We start from the raw sequence: 21180 nt of genomic DNA, 5'->3' as shown, positions 1-21180 counted from the left end.
CTGAAACGTTTCATCTTGTGTGACAAATAAAAGCTCTGGTGGTGAATAAAGTCAGAAGAGTCACAACATTAAACACAACAGCTTTTATATATGCAAAGCACAGATACAAAATCTCCATAGCAACACAACCAGAGCCTCCCATTGGACGCTCGGTTCTCACGGCGCAGCATCGTCGTCTGGTCATCATCAGTTCACCAGGCGGGTAAACGAGTAGTGTTAACCTTCACTGACAAATACGAGAAAATAACAGCGAGTCTTTACATGTGGAGCGTTTGTTTGTCTCTGAATGAGGAGCCAGCGGAGCGCGAGACACGTGACACGCTACAGACACGCTACAGACACGCTACAGACACGCTACAGATACGCTCATGAAGCAGTTGACACTGCAGTGACTCACAGTTAAGGAAGTTTAAAAAAACACGTTTTCTGGAGGGTGAAGCAGACTCAGTGTGATGAAGCTCAGGCATCGTCAGCCATCTCCACCACCACCTCACTGTCGGCAGTCCTGTGTGTCAGCAGGTGTCTGTTCAGGTGAGTCTTGCGGGTGTAGCTCTTGGGACAGTAAACGCAGGCGTATGGACGGACGCTGCTGTGAGACAACATGTGTTTCTTCAGATCGAACTTCCTCCGCAAACATTTACCGCACTCTGGACACGAGAAGGGCTTCTCCCCTGGACGACAGACAGACAGACAGACAACAGACGGATGGACGGACGGACAGACAGACGGACGGACGGACGGACGGACGGACGGACAGACAGACAGACAGACAGACAGACAGAGAGAGCACGTCAGTCAGTTTCATGACAGAGCATCATGGAGTCATTTCACAAACACTGATTTTAATCTAAATAGTCCTTTAAAAGACATCAATGACTCATGTTATGGCGCCCCTGCGGCGTGTCTCACCTGTGTGAATCCTCCGGTGTTCGGTCAGGTGACAGGAAATGGAGAAGGCCTTGCCGCAGTCCTGGCAGACATACGGCCGCTCGCCCGTGTGAGTCCTCATGTGTTTCTGCAGGTCTCCTCCGGACGGCCAGCCTTTCCCGCACACCGTGCACACGTACGGGCGCTCCCCGGTGTGCCGCCGCACGTGCACGTTGAGGCCGGCGAGCGCGGTGAAGTCTTTGGGGCAGTAGGGGCAGCGGTAGGGCCGCTCCCCGGTGTGCGTCCTCAGGTGGCCCTCCAGCCCGTCGCGGGTCTTGAAGCGTTTGCCGCACTGCGGACACAGGAAGCGGCTCTCGGCGGTGTGGCTCGCCCGGTGCGAGTGGAGGCCGGTCAGCGAGCCGTACGTCTTGCTGCACTGGTCACACTGGTACAGGCGGAACGTGTGCGTGCGCTGGTGGATCCGAAGCTGGGTCACCCCTGAAGAGCAAACACCACAGTGTAGTCAGTGAAGACGTCAGGACGCCCAGGTGTTAAACTGAGACTTCAGGTGAGCTCAGAAGCTCAGTGAAGCTCATCGATTAATCATGTCTGTTCAGAAAAAGCCAGTGAGCGAGAGGGCGCAGACTGAGCTGTGGAGCTCAGAGTCTGTCCACCGCCCTGTGACGAGCTCCACCTGCAGGACGTTACCTGAGAATGTCTGGTCGCAGAAGCGGCAGTTGTAGCGAGGCTCGGCTCCCTCCACAGAGTGAGTCTGCAGGTGTCGCAGCAGCTGAGTCTGAGAGCTGAACGTCTGCTCGCACACCGTGCAGGTGAGGTCCGGCAGCCGGTGCTGCAGCCGGTGGGCGTCTCTCTCCTTGGCCGACTCGAACACCTTGTCGCACCTGCTGCAGGTGAACCCTCCTTTGTCCAGGTGCGTCTGCTTGTGGTTGGACAGACTGGACAGGTGGTGGAACTCCTTGTCGCACTGGCCGCACTGGTAGACGGGGCGGGTCCGGTGGCTGCGCTGGTGCGACAGGAGCTCGCCTTTGGTTTTAAAGACAGCGCTGCACTGGAAACAGGAGTGGCTCCTGGAGGGGCGGGGCTCTGGGAGGGGGGGCTCTGGGGGGCGGGGCTCTTCTTCAGGAACAGCAGGTGGAATCTGAAGGGTCAAAGCTCCAGCCGTCGTTAAGGCCGACCCGCACGACTTATTGGTACGCAGGTGACGGATCACCTGTAGACGGCAGTGGGGGAAGAAAGTACTCACGTCTTAAATAAAGTAATCATGTACATGAACTGGAGTACTCAAGCAACGTACAAGTACCTCAAAACATCAGTACTTCATAACTGATCATAATACTAATAAAATCACATTCTGACACACTGACCTGAGAACGGTAGATGAAACATTTGCCACACTGAGGACACTTGTGAGCGACCCGCTGAGAATTATGGGAAATGCTGTACAGAGCATTGGTTGTGACCTCAGAGCAGGAGTGATCTGATTGGTCAACTGTGACGAAAGGTGAGTATAAGAAAAACTGTCAGCGTGTTTGTTGAGTTCATCAGTGTGTGTGTATGTGTGTGCGCGTGTGTGTCTTACCTGTTTCTTCTAATTGGTCAGCAAAGGTTCCAGGTGAGTCCTTTAACCTGACAGGAGACAAGGTGATTGGTGGATTCAGCGCATGAGCGGGGACACAGCCGAATCAGGACAAAACAGGAGGAGGTGTCTCACCTGTCCGCTTCTAGAGTCACAGGTGTGACAACACATTCGCCACCGCCCACCACTGAACTCTCATTGGACGCCTCTTGATCCACAGGCGACGCGGTCTGACCAATCACGGTCTCCTCTACCTGCTCCTGCTCGTCCTCAGTCATCACCACCACCTCCACCTTCACCAGCTCCACGTCCGGCTGGACGGCAGGACTGACCTCATCAGGGAGAGGATCTGATTGGACCTCTGTGTTGGTAGGAGGAGGGTCAGGATTGGTCAGTTTGGTGAAGAGGGGGTGGGACCAGGCTGAGAGGAGGATGGTCTCCGTGTCGTGAACCACTGAGGAAAAAAAATCAGTTAGATAATAAACAACAATAAACATGGTGAAAATGTTTTGAATGTTTGTAAGCTTTTCATCGTGTTCCTGTTCAGAGAAACTTGCGTACCTGTGGTGCTTGCTCGTCCCAGCAGACAGCTCTGATTGGTCAACAGCTCCCTCAGATCGTCCCTGTCCGCCTCCTGCAGACAGTCGTCCAGACCACCAGGGGCAGCATCGAGCCAGGAGGCGGCCTGAGAGACACAGAGGTTACATTCACGTCCCCTCAGGATCAATCGTAATAACGCCGGCGTCTTCTCAGACAGCCGGGCGGAGCCATGACACACAGCTCATTTACATAATTTTAGAGGATGACTAAAACCTTATCAGTGTCAAAGTAATGCAGTGATGCTTGTCTGGACATCCAGTGCAAACAGGAGCTGCTAACAGCTCACTCAGACAATCACACACAACAAATACAGGCTGAGAAGACGTCACACTTCCTGTTTCCATCCCACAAAGCATGATGGGAACCAGCAGACAAAGTCAAACAGCACATTTAAAACAGGAGCTGACCAAAGTGCTTTACCAACAAAGGTCAGAGGTCATTGAGCACCTGTTTGAGGTCGGGGACGGGGAACAGCTGCTCGATCCTGGACAGGAAGTCAGACATGAGGGACTGGAGCGCAGAGTCGAAGCTCTGGTTGAAGACCTCCTGCACCAACAGAGAAGACGGCGTCTGTCAGAAAACCTGCAGCACTCAAACACCTCTGTCGCGCTGTTGTTGCAGCACTGACCTGCAGGAGGCGCTGTCTGTCCGCCGGACTCTCTGACACCTTATTGGTCAGAGTCACCAGAGCAGAAGACCACTCGTTTGCCTCTTCATCGGGCAGCTGGCAGAACACAGAAACACATCGAACCTGAACGGACATTTTAAACTTTCAGACAGCAGAGAAATCTGATCGTGTCACAGCTGGAGGTGATGATGGAGGCGATGATGGAGGTGATGATGGAGGCGATGACCTCAGCCCGTCTGAGCAACAAAACTCCAAAACATTCAGTTTACACTAACATGAAACAGAAGAAATCTGAACCTTCTGCTTTCACAACTTCAATTTCAAAAAGCGTTCAAGAGAAACACGAGCTGCACATGTGTGACTTCACGAGCCTGATGACCAGTTACACTCTGAAGCTTCCTCTCTCACCGTCGCCTTGGAGGTGGAGCGTATTCGGTCCAGGTGGGCGTGGTCGGCCTGTGGGTCCGGGTCACAGAGGGTCACCTGAAGCACAAACAGAGGAAAGAAGTGCTCCACTTATGAACATGTTCAAACACAGAAACGTTTTCTGTTGCTGAGGTGAAAACTGCCAAACTGGTCCGTCAACTGTTTGTGGATTCACATTTAAATCCTCGACACTCGAGGATGTCGGAAACCTCCGAGTCTGCGTGCAGTTTGCTCTCAGTGTGACACACTTCAGACGGGAACAGACTGCTGAGCTTCACTCATAACGCCCACAGCTTCCTTTCCTCACGTGTCTGTTTAAATCTGTTATTTCTGCACAGCTGCAGATAAAAATGAAGCGACATTAATATTATTTGTTGAATTAGACTCGAGGTGTTGCCGCCTTTTGACATCCTGAAAACAGAGCGACAGTCAGTCACAACATGCTTTAACATCTGGCCTCGTTCGGCCTTGAGGAGGCGTCGAGTCGTTCAGCAGACTCCTCCCCTGAGTGCGTCGGCAGGCCTCACCGTGAGAGAGAGTTTATTGACTATTTCATTATCTTTGGAAGTGTGAAGACCGCTTCAGGCCTGATGGGAATCATCCAAACATCTCTGGCTGCACACTGATTGGCGCCAACCTGTGAGACGCTCTTGGCATGATTTACCAAAACAAGAATGAACATATAAGTGCCAAGGTCAGCCAGCACAGCAGGCGCCTCACCCGACCCCCTGCTTCTAGAAAGTAGCAGTAAATGGAAATACTCAGGTACAAGTACCTCGTAAGTGTATTTATTTACATTCCACTCACCTTGGCTCTCAGCGCCAGCAGCAGCAGACTCCTCTGCCTGTCCGTCAGCAGCTGCGGGACAGCCTCAGTTACCAGGGAGACAAAGTCCTCCAGCATCCCATAATGCTTCACACTTTGCTGGTGTGCGACCTGCCACATGGCAGCCGTCAGCAGGCGGAGAGGAGGAATGAGGAGGCGCAGGGAGGAGAGGGGGGGAGCGGAGGCTGGGGGGGAGAAGAGGACATGTCACAGCTGTTAAATGAATGATGGCTGGATTCCATTAAGCTGCGTCAGTCTCAGGTACTGGCATTGCTCATGCTGTCACACTGCGACACCTGAATGGAACAGAGCCATTGATCATGTTATGACGAACACCTTCTTTTTCTCAGGGTGCAACTGCATCCAGTCATGGCTCACTGAGGTGTGCCACTGCTGCCACACCTTCATGGCTTTGCAGGTACATTCAGTGATTAGTTAGACTACCTGCTACAGCCAAGGTGGTCTGTGACTAAATCTAAATAACTGAGACTGTTCCTTCTGTCGAACTGGCCACAGAAATCAGAGTTTGGAAATTAAATTTCAACATGAAGCTTTCCCGTCAAACTCCATTAAGAAATCTCGGAATTAAGAATTTGTTTTCTATTAGCGACGTAGCAAAGCTTAATAAAACTGGATTTAAGATATTTTCTAAATAAACAATAACGGGTCGTCAATTCGGCATAATATCGAACACATGATGTGGCTAAACTGTTATTTCCTAAACTTGTCATTTTTGTGAATAGTGGCAGCGCCAGTCGTTATCACCGCCACACTTGACCCTGTCTCCATGTGATGCGTCTCACGTTAGACAATCATGATCTTAAGATGTGTACGTGTTGATGAATGAATGCATATAATTAGGGATACAATACTCTCAATATGAAGACGACATGTGGCTTTACACGAGAACAACAAACTGGGGCTAATTCAGTAACGTTAACATTAGCTTTGATCCGTTGGCTCAAACGACCTGGCGTTTCTCACAGCTTTAAACCCCTTTAAATGCTTTTCTTGACTAAAATAATCACCGTTTAGTACGTTGCACATATGCCGAATTACATTAAATTAATCTGCAACCGACTCATAATCGCGACTGCACGATTTCCTATCATATAGAACCTCCCATAGGTCAAAGTATATTAAAAATAACATTTTTCTGCAGGGAGTTTGGAACGTATCGGCTCAACGAGCAACCACAAGTTGGGCTAGCTGGCTAACGTTTGTTATTTAGTTAATGTGTGAGATGAGAAACTACCGCTGATGAAAATACAATGAACTGACGACTAAACGTCACCTGTACGTACCCATTCTGCTTCTGCTGCCGCACACTCCTTGTTCACGTTTCAACACTGCACTAAAATCAGAGTAGCTGGGTGAACTCACAGCTACCTGATGTTTACAGTCCAGCTAACAGCAGCCCCGCCTTCGTACCGGAAGCAGACGAAACACTTCCGGCTCTGTAAATAAGCTTTGTTTTAGTCTCGTGTATTAATTCATTAAATCAGTAAATTTCTGTGAACTTAACGAGGCTGATCTTAATATTTTAGCCTATAATTAGAAAAATACAATTTATAAGATAATATTTTTAGTTTTATGTTAGAATGTTATAAAATAATAAGCTAAGATCAGCTGATATTTTACGCTGGCTGAAATATCACTGGTTGATGTTTAAAAAGACATATTCGGAGTGAAAACCACCCAAATCAGGTCCGTTGAGAACAACAACAGACATATATTTGGAAAAGAAAATAGACTAATTAATTTATCAATTTAAAAAAGTTTGTGCCACAAGTTTTAGCTCATTAATGAAATAAATTACATAAAAGTTTCAAACCATTCCTCTTCTACATTTATTCCAAAAGAAAAAAATGGTTTCTGGTATGACAAAATAAAAAAAAAGAAGAAGGAAATTTGCATCGTGAAGACAAATTACTGGTTTCTCATTTAGTCTATAACAAATCAGAAATGAGAGAAAATTACTGTCAGAAATCCTAATTTCATCAGGCCTAACATCATCTATTCATGTCACTTGTTTACGACCATAACACGAATAAAATCAACAAATCCTGACATTTGATCAACTGGAACCAGGGAATGTTTGACATTTTTGGAAAATGATTCAACAGATTCTCAAAATAGGTGCAGAAATTAGTTAATTTTGATCTATCTATGGACAGAAAGCTTTGCAAGTAAAAGCATGTGTGGATTTTGACCAAAAATAATGTCATTTAAACTCAACATTCAAAGCTGGCTCCTCTCCCACGGCTCAACCACACCAGAAACATCCTCATATAAATGGCAGGACGAAGAAGATTCAGTGAATAAACATTGATAAGATAAGATAAGCAGTTAATCAATGAAGCTAAACCACTGAAAAGGAAGTGAAATGACTCTCTTCTCTGTCATCTGGTCTGACACAGATAGCGCAGTAAGCCAGGTGTAATCCTCCTCCCTCCACCTGTGGTCCAGTAAATGGATTAACAGTGTTCAGTTGACAGCAGCGCAGGAAGCAAGACAGAAACAGCAAGACAGAAGCAAGAAAAATCAGCGTCCAGGACGAGGAAAGACGCCGTGGACGTGGACCTGTGGAAGAGGTGGAGGCCGCTCAGGCATTTTTGGATCTGTATGGATCCGAGGGGCGCAGAGACGGATCGACAGTCAAGACTGGATTTGTGGATCTGTTGCTCATATAATCCATCCATTCATTACTTCTTCATCCATCCAGACACCTAAACCTGCCGCCCTTCTCTCAAACTGTCGACCTGCCAACTCGATGAAATGTTAGCCTTGTTGTGATTCAGCCTCTTAATGTATGGTTCTAATTATTATAGGCAAGCTGTAATTACTCAAATTGATTTTAACTTTGTTTAAATCCAACATAGCGTCGCCATAAATTCAACAAATCTGCTGTATCTTAGCAGAAGCCAGGCTCAAATTTAGCGTAGCTTAGCATAAAGTTTGTTTGTTATTGAAGCAGGGTTAGCTGTTAGCTCCACAAACATAAACGTCCCTGTCATGGATCCAGACACAGAAGACGTGTTTTTAAGCACAGAAGACCCGAGCCCTTTGAGCGCAGATGAGGAAGAGGAGGATGGGCAGGAGGAAGAGGAGGACGAGGATGAGGAGGAAGATTCTCGAATCTTCAATGCCTGGATGCAGCGGTACAGAGGGGGGCAGCAGCAGGAGAAAATTGTGGAGGGGGAGGATGGGGGAGAGGAGTCCGAGAGGAGAAGAGCCGAAAGCAGGAGCAGCGTGGAGCCATTGGTCCCGATGAGGGTCGACCGCCGGGCGTCGCTGCCGTGTCCGGTAAGAGAACAGGAAGCCAAAACTCAGGTTGCAGGTTGTTTCAGACAGACAACTCTCAACATTTGCTTGTGAAACAGAAACAGACTGATGGTGCACAGAGTCAGTTTGAGGGCACGGTGGACCTACACAGTCCACATTTCACCCTCCAGCAGAACAAATGATTTCCACAAAGACCGTCTTGAATGGTCCAATGATGTGACTGCTTGCATGTTGTAAACCTGTCTCATCACTGCCATTGATCCACAGCTAACTCGCTGACTTGCTCGACGGTATTCTTGGACTTGGACAGTGCTGTCTGACAGCACATCCTGATCAGAGACACCTCGAGGCTGAGAGCAACAGTCAGGTCTTTCAGAGCCTCTCATTTTTAGCAGCTCTAAGGAGGGCAGGTCAGCTGGTTCAAAGCACTTTGGACAAGTTGGCTGTTAAAGAGAAACATGGCCTGTCAATGGCACTTTTAGATTTTTGGATCAGCGAGTCATTCTGATCTTCTAAAAAATGTCAAACCCTCTGCTGATAAGTTCAAAGCAGATATCAGAGGAAGCCTTCAGACAACAACAGTCTAAATTGTGACAGCTGAGTTAAAAACGGTGCTTCTTGTTTACAGATACTGCTGGATTGGATGTACTGGTGTTAAAAATAGATATGGTGACCAGTTAAACCAATTATCCCCCCCCCCGTCTGTCCAGGCTACGCTGTCGGCCATGCAGCTGTCTCGGCTCCACTCGTCCACTCGGGCTCCGGTGACGGCGAGGTTTCTGCAGCGTCGCTCCTCCTCCCGCCGCCTCCTGACGTCGCCGCAGGAGGCCTCTGCCCTGGCCCCCGAGCGAAGACCCTCCCTCATACCCACAATCCCAGAGGCCATAGCGCCCGAGAGGCGGGCCGTATTCAGGAGACGCAATGTCATGTCGCTGGTGGGTGAAAATGTTGATGTTTTATGGGCAAATTTATTCATGTGGCACAATTCAACATGAGGCAGTTTAAGATGCTTTAGAGGCCTTTAAAGTTTAAGGAATAGTTCAACATTTGGGGAATACGCTGATTTCCAGAAGATTGACACGTCCTGTATTTACCACACCTGGAGAGTACAGGTATAGGACATCCATTAGAGGTAATGGTTTGAGGAGTAGACGGTAGAAACGTGACATGGGGGAGTTCATCACGTCACGTTATGTCCCAAACTGTTGAACTATTCCTTCAAAAGAAGGAGAAAGAATCTCGATAGTTATGAGAGGCGTTCAGGCGTCAGGTCGTCTTCTGAGGATCTGTGACTGCAAAGCTTTTGTGTTTCAGAACGACGCAGACAGTGTGTGTCTGATCTGTCACCGCGACTTGAATCAAGGAACCGGCGGCACCAGAGAACTGCAGTGCACACATACCTTCCACAAGGAGGTAACACACACACACACACACACACACACACACACACACACAGAGCAGGAGCTCTTGATGAACCATTCAGACTTTAACTTCAGAAAAAGTAGCAGAATCACACTAAAGGAGTAGAAAAGTAATATCAACAGAAAGTACACATAGTAAAAGTACTCATTTTGCAGCACAAGGGCTCCAGCACTGTAATGCTCGAGCTTGTACTACATTTCCTGATTATTATTACTGTAACATTACTGTTGATGATGTCGAGGTGGAGCTCATTTTAACTGACATACTTTGACAGTTTGACCTTGAACAACATGTCATTTTAAAAAGTCATTATTAGAGTTTTTATGTAAATTTGTAATCTGAAAAGTGACCAGTTACTGAATCCATCTGATAAATGTACAAGTATATGAACTGGGAAAACGGTGACTGTCCCTCTTTCTGTCTCTCTGCAGTGTATAGAGGAGTGGTTGTGGGGGAAACAGTCCTGTCCCACCTGTCACGTTCAGGTGTCCACGCCACGGCCCGTCGACTGGAGCTCCGCCAGGGTCAAAGTCCCCTAAAACCACCAGGAAGAGAGAGTCATGTCAGCAAAACCTCCCTTAACCCCAAAGCTCTGGACTGCAGCATCATGCTGATGCCTGAAGCAGGAGACTGTGACGTCACGTCAGTCGTTTTCAAAATGGACGTTTTCAGTAAAATGAAACAACACAAACAGGAACAGTCTGATCTGTTGTGTCCGAATGCATCTGTGAACATACTAGATTTTAATACAGTAACAATACTGCATAAACGGCCAATTATGAAGCTAATGTACAACCACAGTAACCTCACTCGTGTGTGTGTGTGTGTGTGTGTGTGTGTGTGTGTTAGCAGTATTTTACTAAACTGTTTTTAACATTTTAGCAGTGTTGTTAAAATAAAGTTTGATTGTACCTGTGGAGAAAAAGTATTCCAGTTGCTGAGAAAACTGCAGTATTTCTTTTCCTCTGAGGTGAGGCAAAGTAGAAAAACACACAAAAACATGTTTTTTAATCAGTTCCCAGACTGACAGGAAGCTGGTCAGTGGTGGAGGAAGTACTTACATCTCTTACTTCAGTAAAATTACTCATACCACACTGTGAAAGTACTGAGGTGAAAGTATGAAAGTATTATCAGCAATGTGTAAAGTACTTCAAGTAAAATTACTAATGTTGCAGTAAAATGTTCCCTCTCAGTGTTTTTCTGCTCTCCCTGATGTTTGTGTCTGAATATTACAGCTGCATTAGTGTTTATGTGTCTCTTTAATGAGTTTATTTAGTTTTTGTTAAGTTTTCCTCCCTGGTGCTCATGTCGGGGAAACAGCGCCCCCTTTAGCTGCGCTGTGGCCGGAGGCGGGACTGCAGGCGGAAGTGCTGCACCTGTTGAAGCGTAAACTCCTCTTCAGTGTAACTTCAGAGCGCAGCAACCTGCCACATCTGAAACTGGAAACATCTGGGAAGCTTCTGGAAAGTCAGGGAGGGTTTTGTCCACGATCAGGCAGAAAAGAGCGACTTTATGGATAAATTAAAGAAGGTGCTGAGCGGCGAAGATGATGGAAACACGGAGGGACCCGGAATACTGGAGGTGACGTTCACGGCTGCTAGCATCTCTGTGTTGTTGTTAGCTTGTTAGCTTGTTTGCTAATGTCCATCTTCTTTTTATTGAGAAAGTAAACTTAAATAATGATCACTTTTAATGTGATGATCAGTGGTGGAGGACGTATTCACACCCTTTACTGGAGTAAAAGTACTACTACTACTACTACTCTATTACAGGTCAATAAGTGAGTATAATCAGGGAAAAGTAGTTAAAGTATTCAGAGTAAAAGTACTCAGTGCAGTACTCTTCTGTGTGATCATATTAGATTATTGTGACTCATTTGAACTGTTTTGTGTTGGACTGAAAATAATGATTCTTTTCATTCTGGATCAACCTGCTGATCATTTCCTCCACCGATCGATCGATTGATCGCTCACAGTGAGCCCACAGTGACTCCTCACAGTGTTTGAACAGCAGCCTGTGTGTGTTTTCCACTGATGGCGACGCTGCTGTTCTTCCACGCCCTCACTCAGTGTTTCCTTTAGCCTGAAGGAACCCCAGTCTGTGCGTGTGTGTGTGTGTGTGTGTGTGTGTGTGTGTGCGTGTGTGTGTGTTCAGCGTCTGAATGGATCCACACACACCTGCAGCTGGTTTTGGATGATCTGACATCAGACTTCACATAAAAACAATTGATCGTTAACGTCATCGAAGCCCTTAAAATGTCCAGAAAGACACGTTTCAGACGAGCAGAAAGACTCATTCAGCTGTCAATCATCATCGCAGGAGGAGCAGAAGTGTGTCTCAGTGTGGGTGGAGGAGACGCCGGGGACTCCGTCCACGCTGGCGTCTCTCTCATGTTTCAGCTCAAAGAAAATCAACCTGTCAGAGTGTTTTTGGTGTGGAACAATTAAAATCCACTAAAGCGTAAACGTGATGTCGATGACGTCTCTGCAGAGAGCCAATCAGGCGTCGACGCTGGCCTGGGGCACGAGGATGAAGGGCTTCGTCATCTGCTTCATTCTGGGCGTCCTGTGCTCCATCCTGGTGAGCGTCTGTCTCACAACCTGTCTGTCTGTCTGTGGTCACAGCCTGTCTGTCTGTCTGTCTGTCTGTCTGTCTGTCTGTCTGTCTGTGGTCACAGCCTGTCTGTCTGTCTGTCTGTCTGTCTGTGGTCACAGCCTGTCTGTCTGTCTGTCTGTCTGTCTGTCTGTCTGTGGTCACAGCCTGTCTGTCTGTCTGTCTGTCTGTCTGTCTGTCTGTCTGTCTCTCTGTGGTCACAGCCTGTCTGTCTCTCTGTGTCCAGGGTACCTGTATGCTGTGGATCCCAGGTTTTGGTCTTGCTGTGTTCGCTGTCCTCTACAGCGTAGGAAACATCTGCGCTCTGGCCAGGTAACCACCACGACCCGACCAGAACCAAACCAGGTCTGACCTGACTGACCAGATCCAGACCGCACAGAGGTGGACACAGCTAGTCCAGATTTAGCTGGACCAGGTCCAGCAGGGTCAGCATAAGAAACTCCCATCGTCCTGCTGTTAACTGTGGAACTACATTACCCATCATTCCTGAGGGCCATGTTCAGCTCTTGGTCTTCTGCTTGGCTTTTAAGAAGGAAATATCGCCCTCTAGTGGTTGAAGTCAGTGTCACGGGCTCCCAGCTCGCCCTCCGAACAGACAATCCCAGCATGCAAAGCTGACGGAGCAGATTTAAGTGACTGATAGCATGTCAGTAATCGTAATACTGCAGTAATACTGCTGACACTGAACCTTTCACTCCACGCTCCTCCTCACCTCTCCAACCTGTCTCCACCCAGCTGACGTTTGACATGTCCTCGTCTTTTCAGCACCATGTTCCTGATTGGTCCGTTGAGGCAGCTGAAGACCATGTGCGCCAAAGAGCGAGCGCTGGCCACCGTCATCATGATGGTGAGAACACACACGTTTGTGTCATATGTTTACACTCCTCAGTGACTCACAGAGACACATGTGAGACAAGACAAAGCTGAAGTGACTTAAAAGACATGTGGACACCCGCGAATGTCAGCTGACCTCTGGACAAATGCAGACAAGTGTCCCTCAGTGTTTGTTTTCCTGTCGTGTCGCTCGACTCTGACGATAAACACACTCGTCTGTCTCTGCAGGTCTGTCTGGCGTTGACGCTGTGTTCTGCTTTCTGGGTGAGAAACACACACACACACACACACACACACACACACACACACACACACACTGTGGACGTACATTTGTCTGGTTCTGGCTTTAATTTCTCTGAACTTGCATCTCTGCAGTGGAAGAATAACGGCCTCGCTCTGCTGTTCTGCGTCCTTCAGTTTCTGGCGTTCACCTGGTACAACACACACACTCACACACATGCACACACACACACACGCACACACACACAAGCACACACACATGCACGCACACGCACACACACACACACACACACACACACACACACACACGCACACACACACACACACACATGCACACACACACACCTCTCTGTCTGTTTGACCTGTCTGATTTGCTGCTGTTGTTCATCACAGGTACGGCCTTTCATACATCCCCTTTGCCAGGTAAAACACACACACACACACACACACACACACACACACACACACACACACACACACTTCTGCGTATGTCCATGATGTTTGTAAAGATGTAATCGATGGAAAGAAGTGTAAACTTTAATGTAATGACCCGCTTCAGGTCACATGGTTCGGTCGGTCCGGCCTGGGCTCAGGCTCTGGGACCTGGTTTATGTTGAAGTCTGTCCTGTCCCGTCCCGTCCCGTCCTGTCCCATCCCGTCCCGTCCCGTCCCGTCCCGTCCTGTCCCGTCCCGTCCCGTCCCGTCCTGTCCTGTCCCGTCCTGTCCTGTTCTGCCCCGTCCAGAGAGACTCAGAAATCTGAAGCTGTGTTTGAACCTTTCAGGGACGCCGTCATCAAACTGTGTTCAATCTGCGTCTAGACGTCTCGTCCCTCTGAGCGCCTGCCCGTCTGACCAATCAGGATGCAGCAGGCTGTGAGGTGTGTATCCACTCGGCAGCGAGCGGCCGCTCTCTGGGACGCTCTTGAACTGATGGAGGCCTTAAACGTCTCACCCTCTGAACCCGCGGACGTTCAAACTGATTCCTCACCAAACATTTCTACTTTCTGCATCCTGAGGCAGCTGAACGGTTCAGATCCACAGTGTGACCAGTTTTCAACCACAATACTCACTTTGAGCCTTCTACATGAGACAAAAGCTGCAGCTGCATCAGCGGAGACACTACAAATATTACAGGATGGTCCGAGCTGCACTGTCCCTCTCATCATCATCATCATCATCATCATCATCATCATTATTATTATTATTATTATTATTATTATGACCGTACTGTAATATCAGCCTGAGAGGACGTCACACATGCTGGACTGAAACTAATTGCAGATTTTACTTTGAGGACGTTGAGTTGATGTTTTATTTCAGGTTCATCATCACTGTTACTGAATGATGTTTTCAAACTGTTGGTCATGAGTCCACCAGCGTTTCAGGGAATCGTCACGAACACAGTTTGTATTTAACCAAATGAAGCCAGAGTGAGCCGAAGAGCCAGAAAACATCAGAAAAGCAAACGTGGACAGCAGTCCGTTATTTTTATTCTTCATGTTTTGTCTCTCAGTTTATCCAGGAGACATAAAATAAACTAAGAAAAGAAAGACGAGGTATGAAAGCACGTTCAACGAGGACTGAAAAGACTGAAACGTGTCCGTTTCTCCTCGTGGAAGCTGCTCGTCTGTCCCTCTGTCTGTCCTCGCTCTGTGTCCCTCCTCCTTTGAATAAACCCGTCTTCAACAAACTGTGTGTGAGGAGTTTCTCTGGGCTGAAGGCTGAACTGTGTGTGTGTTTCACCCCGAGTCGCCAGAATCACCAGGATGGATTCAGGTGTGAGGAAAGTCGCTCATGAACAGCTAACAGTCGTGCGTCCGTGTGTGACGCTGCCCGCCTCTCTGATGTTTACCCGCCGCCTCGTTCACGTCGTCTCTGCCCGTTAAGTCTCTAAAGCCTGTAATCTCCACCCGCCGTTGGCTGCTGATTAAAACACACACACACGCTGAAGCACACACGCCGGCTGGGCCTGTGTTGGCGGCGGCGGACGCCCTCCGCTCAGGTGTCGGGTGTCGCCGCAGGCCGAGCTCTGTGTGTGTGTTTCCAGATGTTCTCCGGCTGGAAGTGACCTATCCGCCATGACGCGCTGATCTGGACAGCTTAGGCTGTTTGTCCTCAAACCGTCCGCTGACATTTAAAGCTGAGGGGGGGGGACCGCCGGACTCCCCCCTCAGAAATGATTGATCAGCGGTGTCGTTATCACCTGCAGCTCCTCTGATGGTTTCACTGCCTGATTTCAGATCTAAGTGTTTTCTTAAATCTCAGCTTTTCACTCGACATGGAAAGTGTGTCTTTCCTGTCTGTCCTCCACAACTTGTCACTGTTTCCCCGTCCTTCACTGTCCTTCACTGTCCTTCCCTGTCCTTCCCTGTCCTTCACTGTCCTTCCCTGTCCTTCACTGTCCTTCACTGTCTCCACTTAACCTCGTTTTCATTGGAAACTCTTTCTGTTTTTGTCTCATTCACGTTAAAATTCAGGCAGCTTCGTGTCAAATCCGCCTGCAGCTGTTGAGAAACCTTTGTTTCTTGTGCACTTAAACGTCCATCGACTGTCTTCTGAAAAGCTTTCCTTCAAACACGGTCGAGTCGCTGAAACTTGATTCTGATGTTTCTTTATTACGCGCCTTAAATTTCCATTTGGAGTGTCCGAGCTCAGAAACAGGAAGCCGGTTTTCCAGTCTGAGGTTCAGGAGCTGAGGGAAACGACGGCGAGCTGCAGGCGGACGACCAGAGTGAAGATCAGATAGTTTAAAGATCAGATGTGCAACCGTTCGTCCATTCTGGAGGATTGATTTGCTTCTTCTTCTTTTTTTTTTTTTTTTTTTTTTTGTACCTGTAACTGATAATAAAAATCTGATCGTTTCATCTTTCTGTCGCTTTTCTGATTCTTCTGTTTGATGTTTGTGTTTCCTCTTTTTTGCTTCGGCCTCACATTTTTGGATCGTAATTACAGGCCAATAAAGATGGAGTGACATTAGATTTAAGAGGCAGAGCGAGGCAGCGTGTGTGTGTGTGTGTGTGTGTGTGTGTGTGATGGAGAGAGAGAGCGGCCGAGCGAGCTGTAGTCGGCCTGGTGTCCTCTGACGAGCTCAGTTGGAGGTTGAGCTGCTTCACATTACAAACCCAAAGAGAACCAACTCTGATTATTGACTCTTATTTTAACTCACGCTGAATCGGCACTTTGTCTCTTTTTGTTTCTGGATTATTATTTTTATTATTTCACCTTGTCAGCAGCGTGTCGTGAGTCACAGGTGAGTCCACTTTTATTTTTCATCTTTATGAATTATTGGCTGAAGGAGCTTTAAAAATACTTGAAAGTTTATTCTGTGATGTTGAAACATGACGTTTGCTTTTATTTCATTTTGATGTTGATTTTCATTTTGATTTTGATTGAAGATTCATTTTTCATTTTGTTTTGTTTCTTTATGTATTTAATATTTCTTTGATCGTCTCAATGTTTCCTTTGAATTCATCCACAGAAGTGAAATCCTGCGCTGGAGCTCACGGTTCATTGTTTGATCAGAATAAACAGAAATTCACAGCACATTTATTTTGTTTTTATTTATGTATTTATCCACTGGTGTAATCGGCAGAAGTCGGAGAATTTTTTTTTTTTTTACTCTTTGTACCGAAACAAATTTAGTCTGAGAATAAAAAAAAGAAAATTATGAAAATGAAAGATTTAAAGAGGATTTTTTAAAATGCTGAAATCTAGTCGACATGCGTCCTGATTGTTCTTCCAAATGATTCTTTTCATCTGTTTTAGAATTTGATATTAATGTCACTTCAAAAATCCTCAAGATTAATAAAATAAAACTGAACAAAATGAATGAAAATCTGTTTAAAATGGATTATTTAACTGTGGCTGTAGTTAATACAAGCTCATCCATAAGAAATGAGTTCATGATGAATGAACACGTAGATGAATAAAATCATTTTTATTATTCTGTATTATTCCTTTTTTTGTTTCATTTTACTGGAAGAAAATGAATGAACGTAAACGTAAAGACAGAAAGAAAAGTTTGTTTTTCAAAGATCTGAATCTGTGCAAAGATAAAAAACAGAAAACACAAAATAAGAAGTCTGATAATTGTGGGGATTTATAAAGCAGCACTGAAGTGTTTGGATTATAAAAATGATTCTGAATGAATTTAATAAAGGAGCAGATCTGATTCAGCCCTGAAATGACTGAATGATTGTTGTCTTTAAAAATCCACCAGCAGACGGAAAACAATAACAGAGAAGAAGAAAAAGTGAAAGCATGATTGGATGCAGAAAATGAAGCTTTCAGATGTGATTTCATGTGATTTAAGAGAGGATCCACTCTGAATGTGTCGAGCTCTGATTTCCACCGTGAGCCGAGGAAACGGTTCAGCCGTCACTCGAGTTCAACGTCAGAAACGGGATTTAGATTCAGGTGGAAATCAGACCAAGATGTTGCCTGAATTTAGGCGACGTGATGTACAAAATATACAAAGACTTTTGGGAAAAAGACAAAGTGAATTTAGTACAAATTAGAGGCAAAACACATCAAGTTCACGAGGACATTTAGAAAGACGTCCTTGCTCAGGTATGTCCTCTGTCCCTGTTAAAGTCTGTCCTGTGTTTGACATGTGAGCGAGACAGAAATGTGTCTGACAGGGTGGAAACGTGTTGAACTGTATTCAGTTTATTCAGACATCGACACTGAGTGGACAGGTGTCCACTCTTCCTCTGTAGTTTGTCAGTTTTACCTGTGCAGAGTGAGTGAATTCAGCCTCATTACGACGTCTCGTCCTCATTGAGGCTTGTTTCTGTTTCAAGTTGACAAAACTCATCCTCCAAAGAAACGCTGTCTTCTTTTAACCACTTTTGGGAGACCAGGACCATGGCACCGAATTCTGGACTCTGTAGTCAGGGATCGTCTTTGGGCCCCTCCCCAAATCCACAGCTTCTCATTTGAGCATGTTTGAGTCCCGTTTGTCTGACGCTCCTGAACACACTCATGTTGGACTTACTGTAAATGTGTCTTTGTCTGTGTCCAGATGAAGGTGGAGGGGTTACAGGAGGACGGGGAGTCTGGTTCTGTGTCCTCAGCGGACCGGACCCCCGCCGGCGGGACGGCGGCGTGCGGCTCCAGCTCGGCCGAGCGCTGCATGTCGCGGCTGCTGAGCGCGGTGGAGAGCGAGCTCCAGGCCGGCCGGGAAAAGGGCGACCCGACGGAGAGAGAGCTGAGGGTGACGCTGGAGGACGGCGAGCTCTGGAGGAAGTTCCAGCACATCACCAACGAGATGATCGTCACCAAGAACGGACGGTAAGCAGGAGCGATCGTTGTCCTCACACGAGAGACGACGGAGACAAATCCTCTGACTGACGGCCAGAAGAACCAGACGAGTGTTTGCTGGTCTGTGGCTCAGGTGTGATCAGGCTGAGGCGACGACAAGGAACAGGTTGTTTCAGGAAGCACACGCACGGAAGAGATCAATACAGGAGAGCAATACGATTAATACGATTAATACAATCAATACGATCAATACAGGAGATCAATATGAGCAATGTGACTCTCACACATGTTGCTCTCACTCCTCTTGTGTTGTTTGTTAACAGAAAAGAGGACAAATAAGATAGTTAACTATTTTCATGTTGTTCAGGTGTTTTGTTGCGAACTTAAGGTGTTTTGTTGCGAACTTAAGGTGTTTTGTTGCGAACTTAAGGTATTTTGTTGCGAACTTAAGGTGTTTTGTTGCGAACTTAAGGTATTTTGTTGCGAACTTTAGTTGTTTTGTTGCCACTAAACGACTGTACAACAAACACCTGTAAAAGCTAGTCTGGACAGAGATAATTTTCTCAGGGAAGCTGTTTGAAGTTGGTCTCTGGCGAGCTGGTGGTCTGAAGCAGATTCAGTTCTCAGTGAGCTCCTCTGGATGAACTGTGATGTGGATGAAGGAGAATCTTCACAGGCTGAATAAAAAGGTTTTGAGTGAACACGTCGACCCGTATGAGGATTGATACAGAAACAGAAATGAACAGATAAATGATTAATAGTTTTTTAAAATACTGTAAAAATTGCAGAGTTTGGTTGGCCGCTCTGGTTTTCTCTGGTTTTCATGGTTTGTGGGGTTCTGCCGGGTTCTCGCTGCCTGAATCATGTTCAGGAGTATTTTCAGAAAGCGGCTCTGCGGTGACTCCGTGATTGAAGCTGGCTCGGGATCAGTGATCCCGCTCACCGGGGTTATTCATTAGCCTCGATAGCGGCCGTTAACGTTGCCTGCGTGTGCGTCTGTGTGGTTTTTCCGCCGAGCCGAGGCGTGTTGACCGGTCGCGCCGTGCGGTGGGAAAACACTCCATTCACACCTGCAGAACGCCACTTCAGCTGCTGCCGCTGATGGAGAGCCGCCGCTCTGTCTGAAAGCAGCTTCACATGCATAAAAACTTACTAAAATCCTGCTTTTCCATTTACTGCACTGAGTACTTTTACTGTGAATACTTGAAGTACTTTTTCCTGATTGCACTTTTGTATTAACATTGTGAACATTCAGACACAGAGCGTCAGACATGATGAACGTTGAGATGATCAGCATTTATTGATCACCGAGTGTGTTTGCTGATGGTTAGAACATTTAGAAAACAAATCTAAAGTCAATAATCAATAATCAATAAGCTGAAGCTGTTTATGGCTCAGAATGTTTTGTCAATGAACAGAAGAATCAAAGAGGAATGAGTGAAAAATGTCTCGTTATCTTTAAAAATGGAGAATAAATGTGAAAGCGAGTCGTCGATGGTAAAAGCTGCCACGTTGTCGCTCCGTTCACATCCAGACTCTGATCAATACGCAGAGGATAATCAAATGTTCTGCAGGTTGATATCTGATTATTGATCTGCATCCGCTCAGTCACTCACAGACGTTCTCTGGAGAAATAAACTGTAATTGACTGGAAAACTTCCGGAATGTTTCCACTTGAGGATGAAATGTGTTGCTGATGAATGTGTGTGTGCAGCCGAATGTTCCCGGTGCTGAAGGTCAGCGTCTCCGGTCTGGACCCCAGCTCCATGTACTCCTTCCTGCTGGACTTCGTGCCGGCCGACGGCTGCCGCTGGAAGTTCGTGAACGGGGAGTGGGTGGCGGCCGGCCGGGCGGAGGGCCGCGGCGAGGGGCGGGGCCACGGCGGCATCTACATCCACCCCGACTCGCCGAACTTCGGAGCTCACTGGATGAAGGCGGCCGTGACCTTCAACAAGGTCAAACTGACCAACAAGGTGAACGGAGGAGGACAGGTGAGTCCAGGTCTGAACCAGAGCTCAGTTTATGTTCAGCTCTGATCAGGTGACTCTCTCACTAAGTTATTTACTCATTATTGTCTTTCTGTCTTTCTTTTTGCTCTTTCTTTCGTCATTCGTTCTCTTTTCCTTCTTCCTCTCCGTCATTTGTTCATTCTGTCCTTTGTCTTTCTTTCATTCATTATTGTTCTTTCCTTTCTTTCTCTTTTTTCCTTTCTTTCCTTCCTCCCTCTCTTCTTCTCTTGTTTTTTTTATCCATCTTCTTCTCCTTCTTTTCTTACTTTCTCTTCCCCTCACACACTCTTCTTTTTCTTCTTCTTCTGTCCATTATCAGGCTCTCCATGTCAAGAGCGTCTCCTCCTCTTTCGTCTCTCTCACTCTCTCCTCCCTGTATTGTATTGGAGTGGGCGAGAGACTACCGCCTCTAATTAGCCACTTCAGTCCCTCTCCTCGCTCACTTCACCTGCTCGCCCCCTCGTAACCACGGGAACGGGATAAACAGCTCTTAATTGGCCGGCGGCAGTTTAATGCACTTCCTGTCGAGAGCCGTTCACCACTCAGAGAGGCCTTCACACACACACACACAC

General features: G+C 47.0%; 4 protein-coding genes across 4 annotated transcripts in view; 3 read left to right on the top strand and 1 right to left on the bottom strand.

The window, feature by feature from the left end:
- Positions 1–68: 68 nt before the first annotated feature.
- On the bottom strand, positions 69–6381 carry LOC143315825 (uncharacterized). The gene is made up of 12 exons (XM_076723328.1): positions 6248–6381; positions 4926–5128; positions 4101–4175; positions 3693–3788; positions 3512–3610; positions 3026–3149; positions 2600–2918; positions 2468–2514; positions 2253–2377; positions 1576–2098; positions 910–1365; positions 69–671 (listed from the first exon to the last, which is right to left on the bottom strand). Exons 1-12 carry the CDS (start codon positions 6249–6251, stop codon positions 460–462), a joined length of 2283 nt encoding a protein of 760 aa, XP_076579443.1. The 5' UTR covers positions 6252–6381; the 3' UTR covers positions 69–459.
- Positions 6382–7453: 1072 nt separating this feature from the next.
- On the top strand, positions 7454–10824 carry LOC143315855 (uncharacterized). The gene is made up of 4 exons (XM_076723372.1): positions 7454–8249; positions 8939–9163; positions 9543–9641; positions 10082–10824. Exons 1-4 carry the CDS (start codon positions 7959–7961, stop codon positions 10187–10189), a joined length of 723 nt encoding a protein of 240 aa, XP_076579487.1. The 5' UTR covers positions 7454–7958; the 3' UTR covers positions 10190–10824.
- Positions 10825–11007: 183 nt separating this feature from the next.
- On the top strand, positions 11008–15024 carry LOC143316068 (vesicle transport protein SFT2B-like). Its single transcript, XM_076723782.1, has 8 exons — positions 11008–11231; positions 12141–12230; positions 12490–12575; positions 13029–13110; positions 13326–13361; positions 13473–13531; positions 13731–13760; positions 14120–15024. The coding sequence occupies exons 1-8, from the start codon at positions 11163–11165 to the stop codon at positions 14154–14156; spliced, it is 489 nt and encodes a 162-aa protein (XP_076579897.1). The 5' UTR covers positions 11008–11162; the 3' UTR covers positions 14157–15024.
- Positions 15025–18360: 3336 nt separating this feature from the next.
- The window catches only part of LOC143316158 (T-box transcription factor TBX19-like), a 7126-nt gene continuing 4306 nt past the window's right edge, over positions 18361–21180 (top strand). The window contains exons 1-2 of the mRNA XM_076723915.1: positions 18361–18629; positions 20314–20590. Of these exons, the coding sequence (XP_076580030.1) occupies positions 18361–18629; positions 20314–20590 (546 nt within the window). The remainder of the gene's footprint in view (positions 18630–20313; positions 20591–21180) is intronic.

Source organism: Chaetodon auriga, chromosome 23, assembly GCF_051107435.1.
Source record: "Chaetodon auriga isolate fChaAug3 chromosome 23, fChaAug3.hap1, whole genome shotgun sequence".
Classification (NCBI taxonomy): domain Eukaryota; kingdom Metazoa; phylum Chordata; class Actinopteri; order Chaetodontiformes; family Chaetodontidae; genus Chaetodon; species Chaetodon auriga.
Note: the sequence above shows the minus strand (reverse complement) of the source record. Positions and strands in the feature narration are given on the sequence as shown.

What these genes read in the sequence shown, in the direction of transcription:
- LOC143315825 (XM_076723328.1), bottom strand. An exon ending in CCGTCCCCGACCTCAAACAG is followed by an intron (nt 3,150 to 3,511) that starts GTGCTCAATGAC and finishes TGTGTCTCTCAG; the next exon opens with GCCGCCTCCTGGCTCGATGC. An exon ending in GGGACGAGCAAGCACCACAG is followed by an intron (nt 2,919 to 3,025) that starts GTACGCAAGTTT and finishes TTTTTTCCTCAG; the next exon opens with TGGTTCACGACACGGAGACC.
- LOC143315855 (XM_076723372.1), top strand. Translation starts at nt 7,959, where the DNA reads ATGGATCCAGACACAGAAGACGTGTTTTTAAGCACAGAAGACCCGAGC. An exon ending in GGGCGTCGCTGCCGTGTCCG is followed by an intron (nt 8,250 to 8,938) that starts GTAAGAGAACAG and finishes CCGTCTGTCCAG; the next exon opens with GCTACGCTGTCGGCCATGCA. An exon ending in CACATACCTTCCACAAGGAG is followed by an intron (nt 9,642 to 10,081) that starts GTAACACACACA and finishes GTCTCTCTGCAG; the next exon opens with TGTATAGAGGAGTGGTTGTG.
- LOC143316068 (XM_076723782.1), top strand. Translation starts at nt 11,163, where the DNA reads ATGGATAAATTAAAGAAGGTGCTGAGCGGCGAAGATGATGGAAACACG. An exon ending in AGGGACCCGGAATACTGGAG is followed by an intron (nt 11,232 to 12,140) that starts GTGACGTTCACG and finishes ACGTCTCTGCAG; the next exon opens with AGAGCCAATCAGGCGTCGAC. An exon ending in TGGCCACCGTCATCATGATG is followed by an intron (nt 13,111 to 13,325) that starts GTGAGAACACAC and finishes CTGTCTCTGCAG; the next exon opens with GTCTGTCTGGCGTTGACGCT.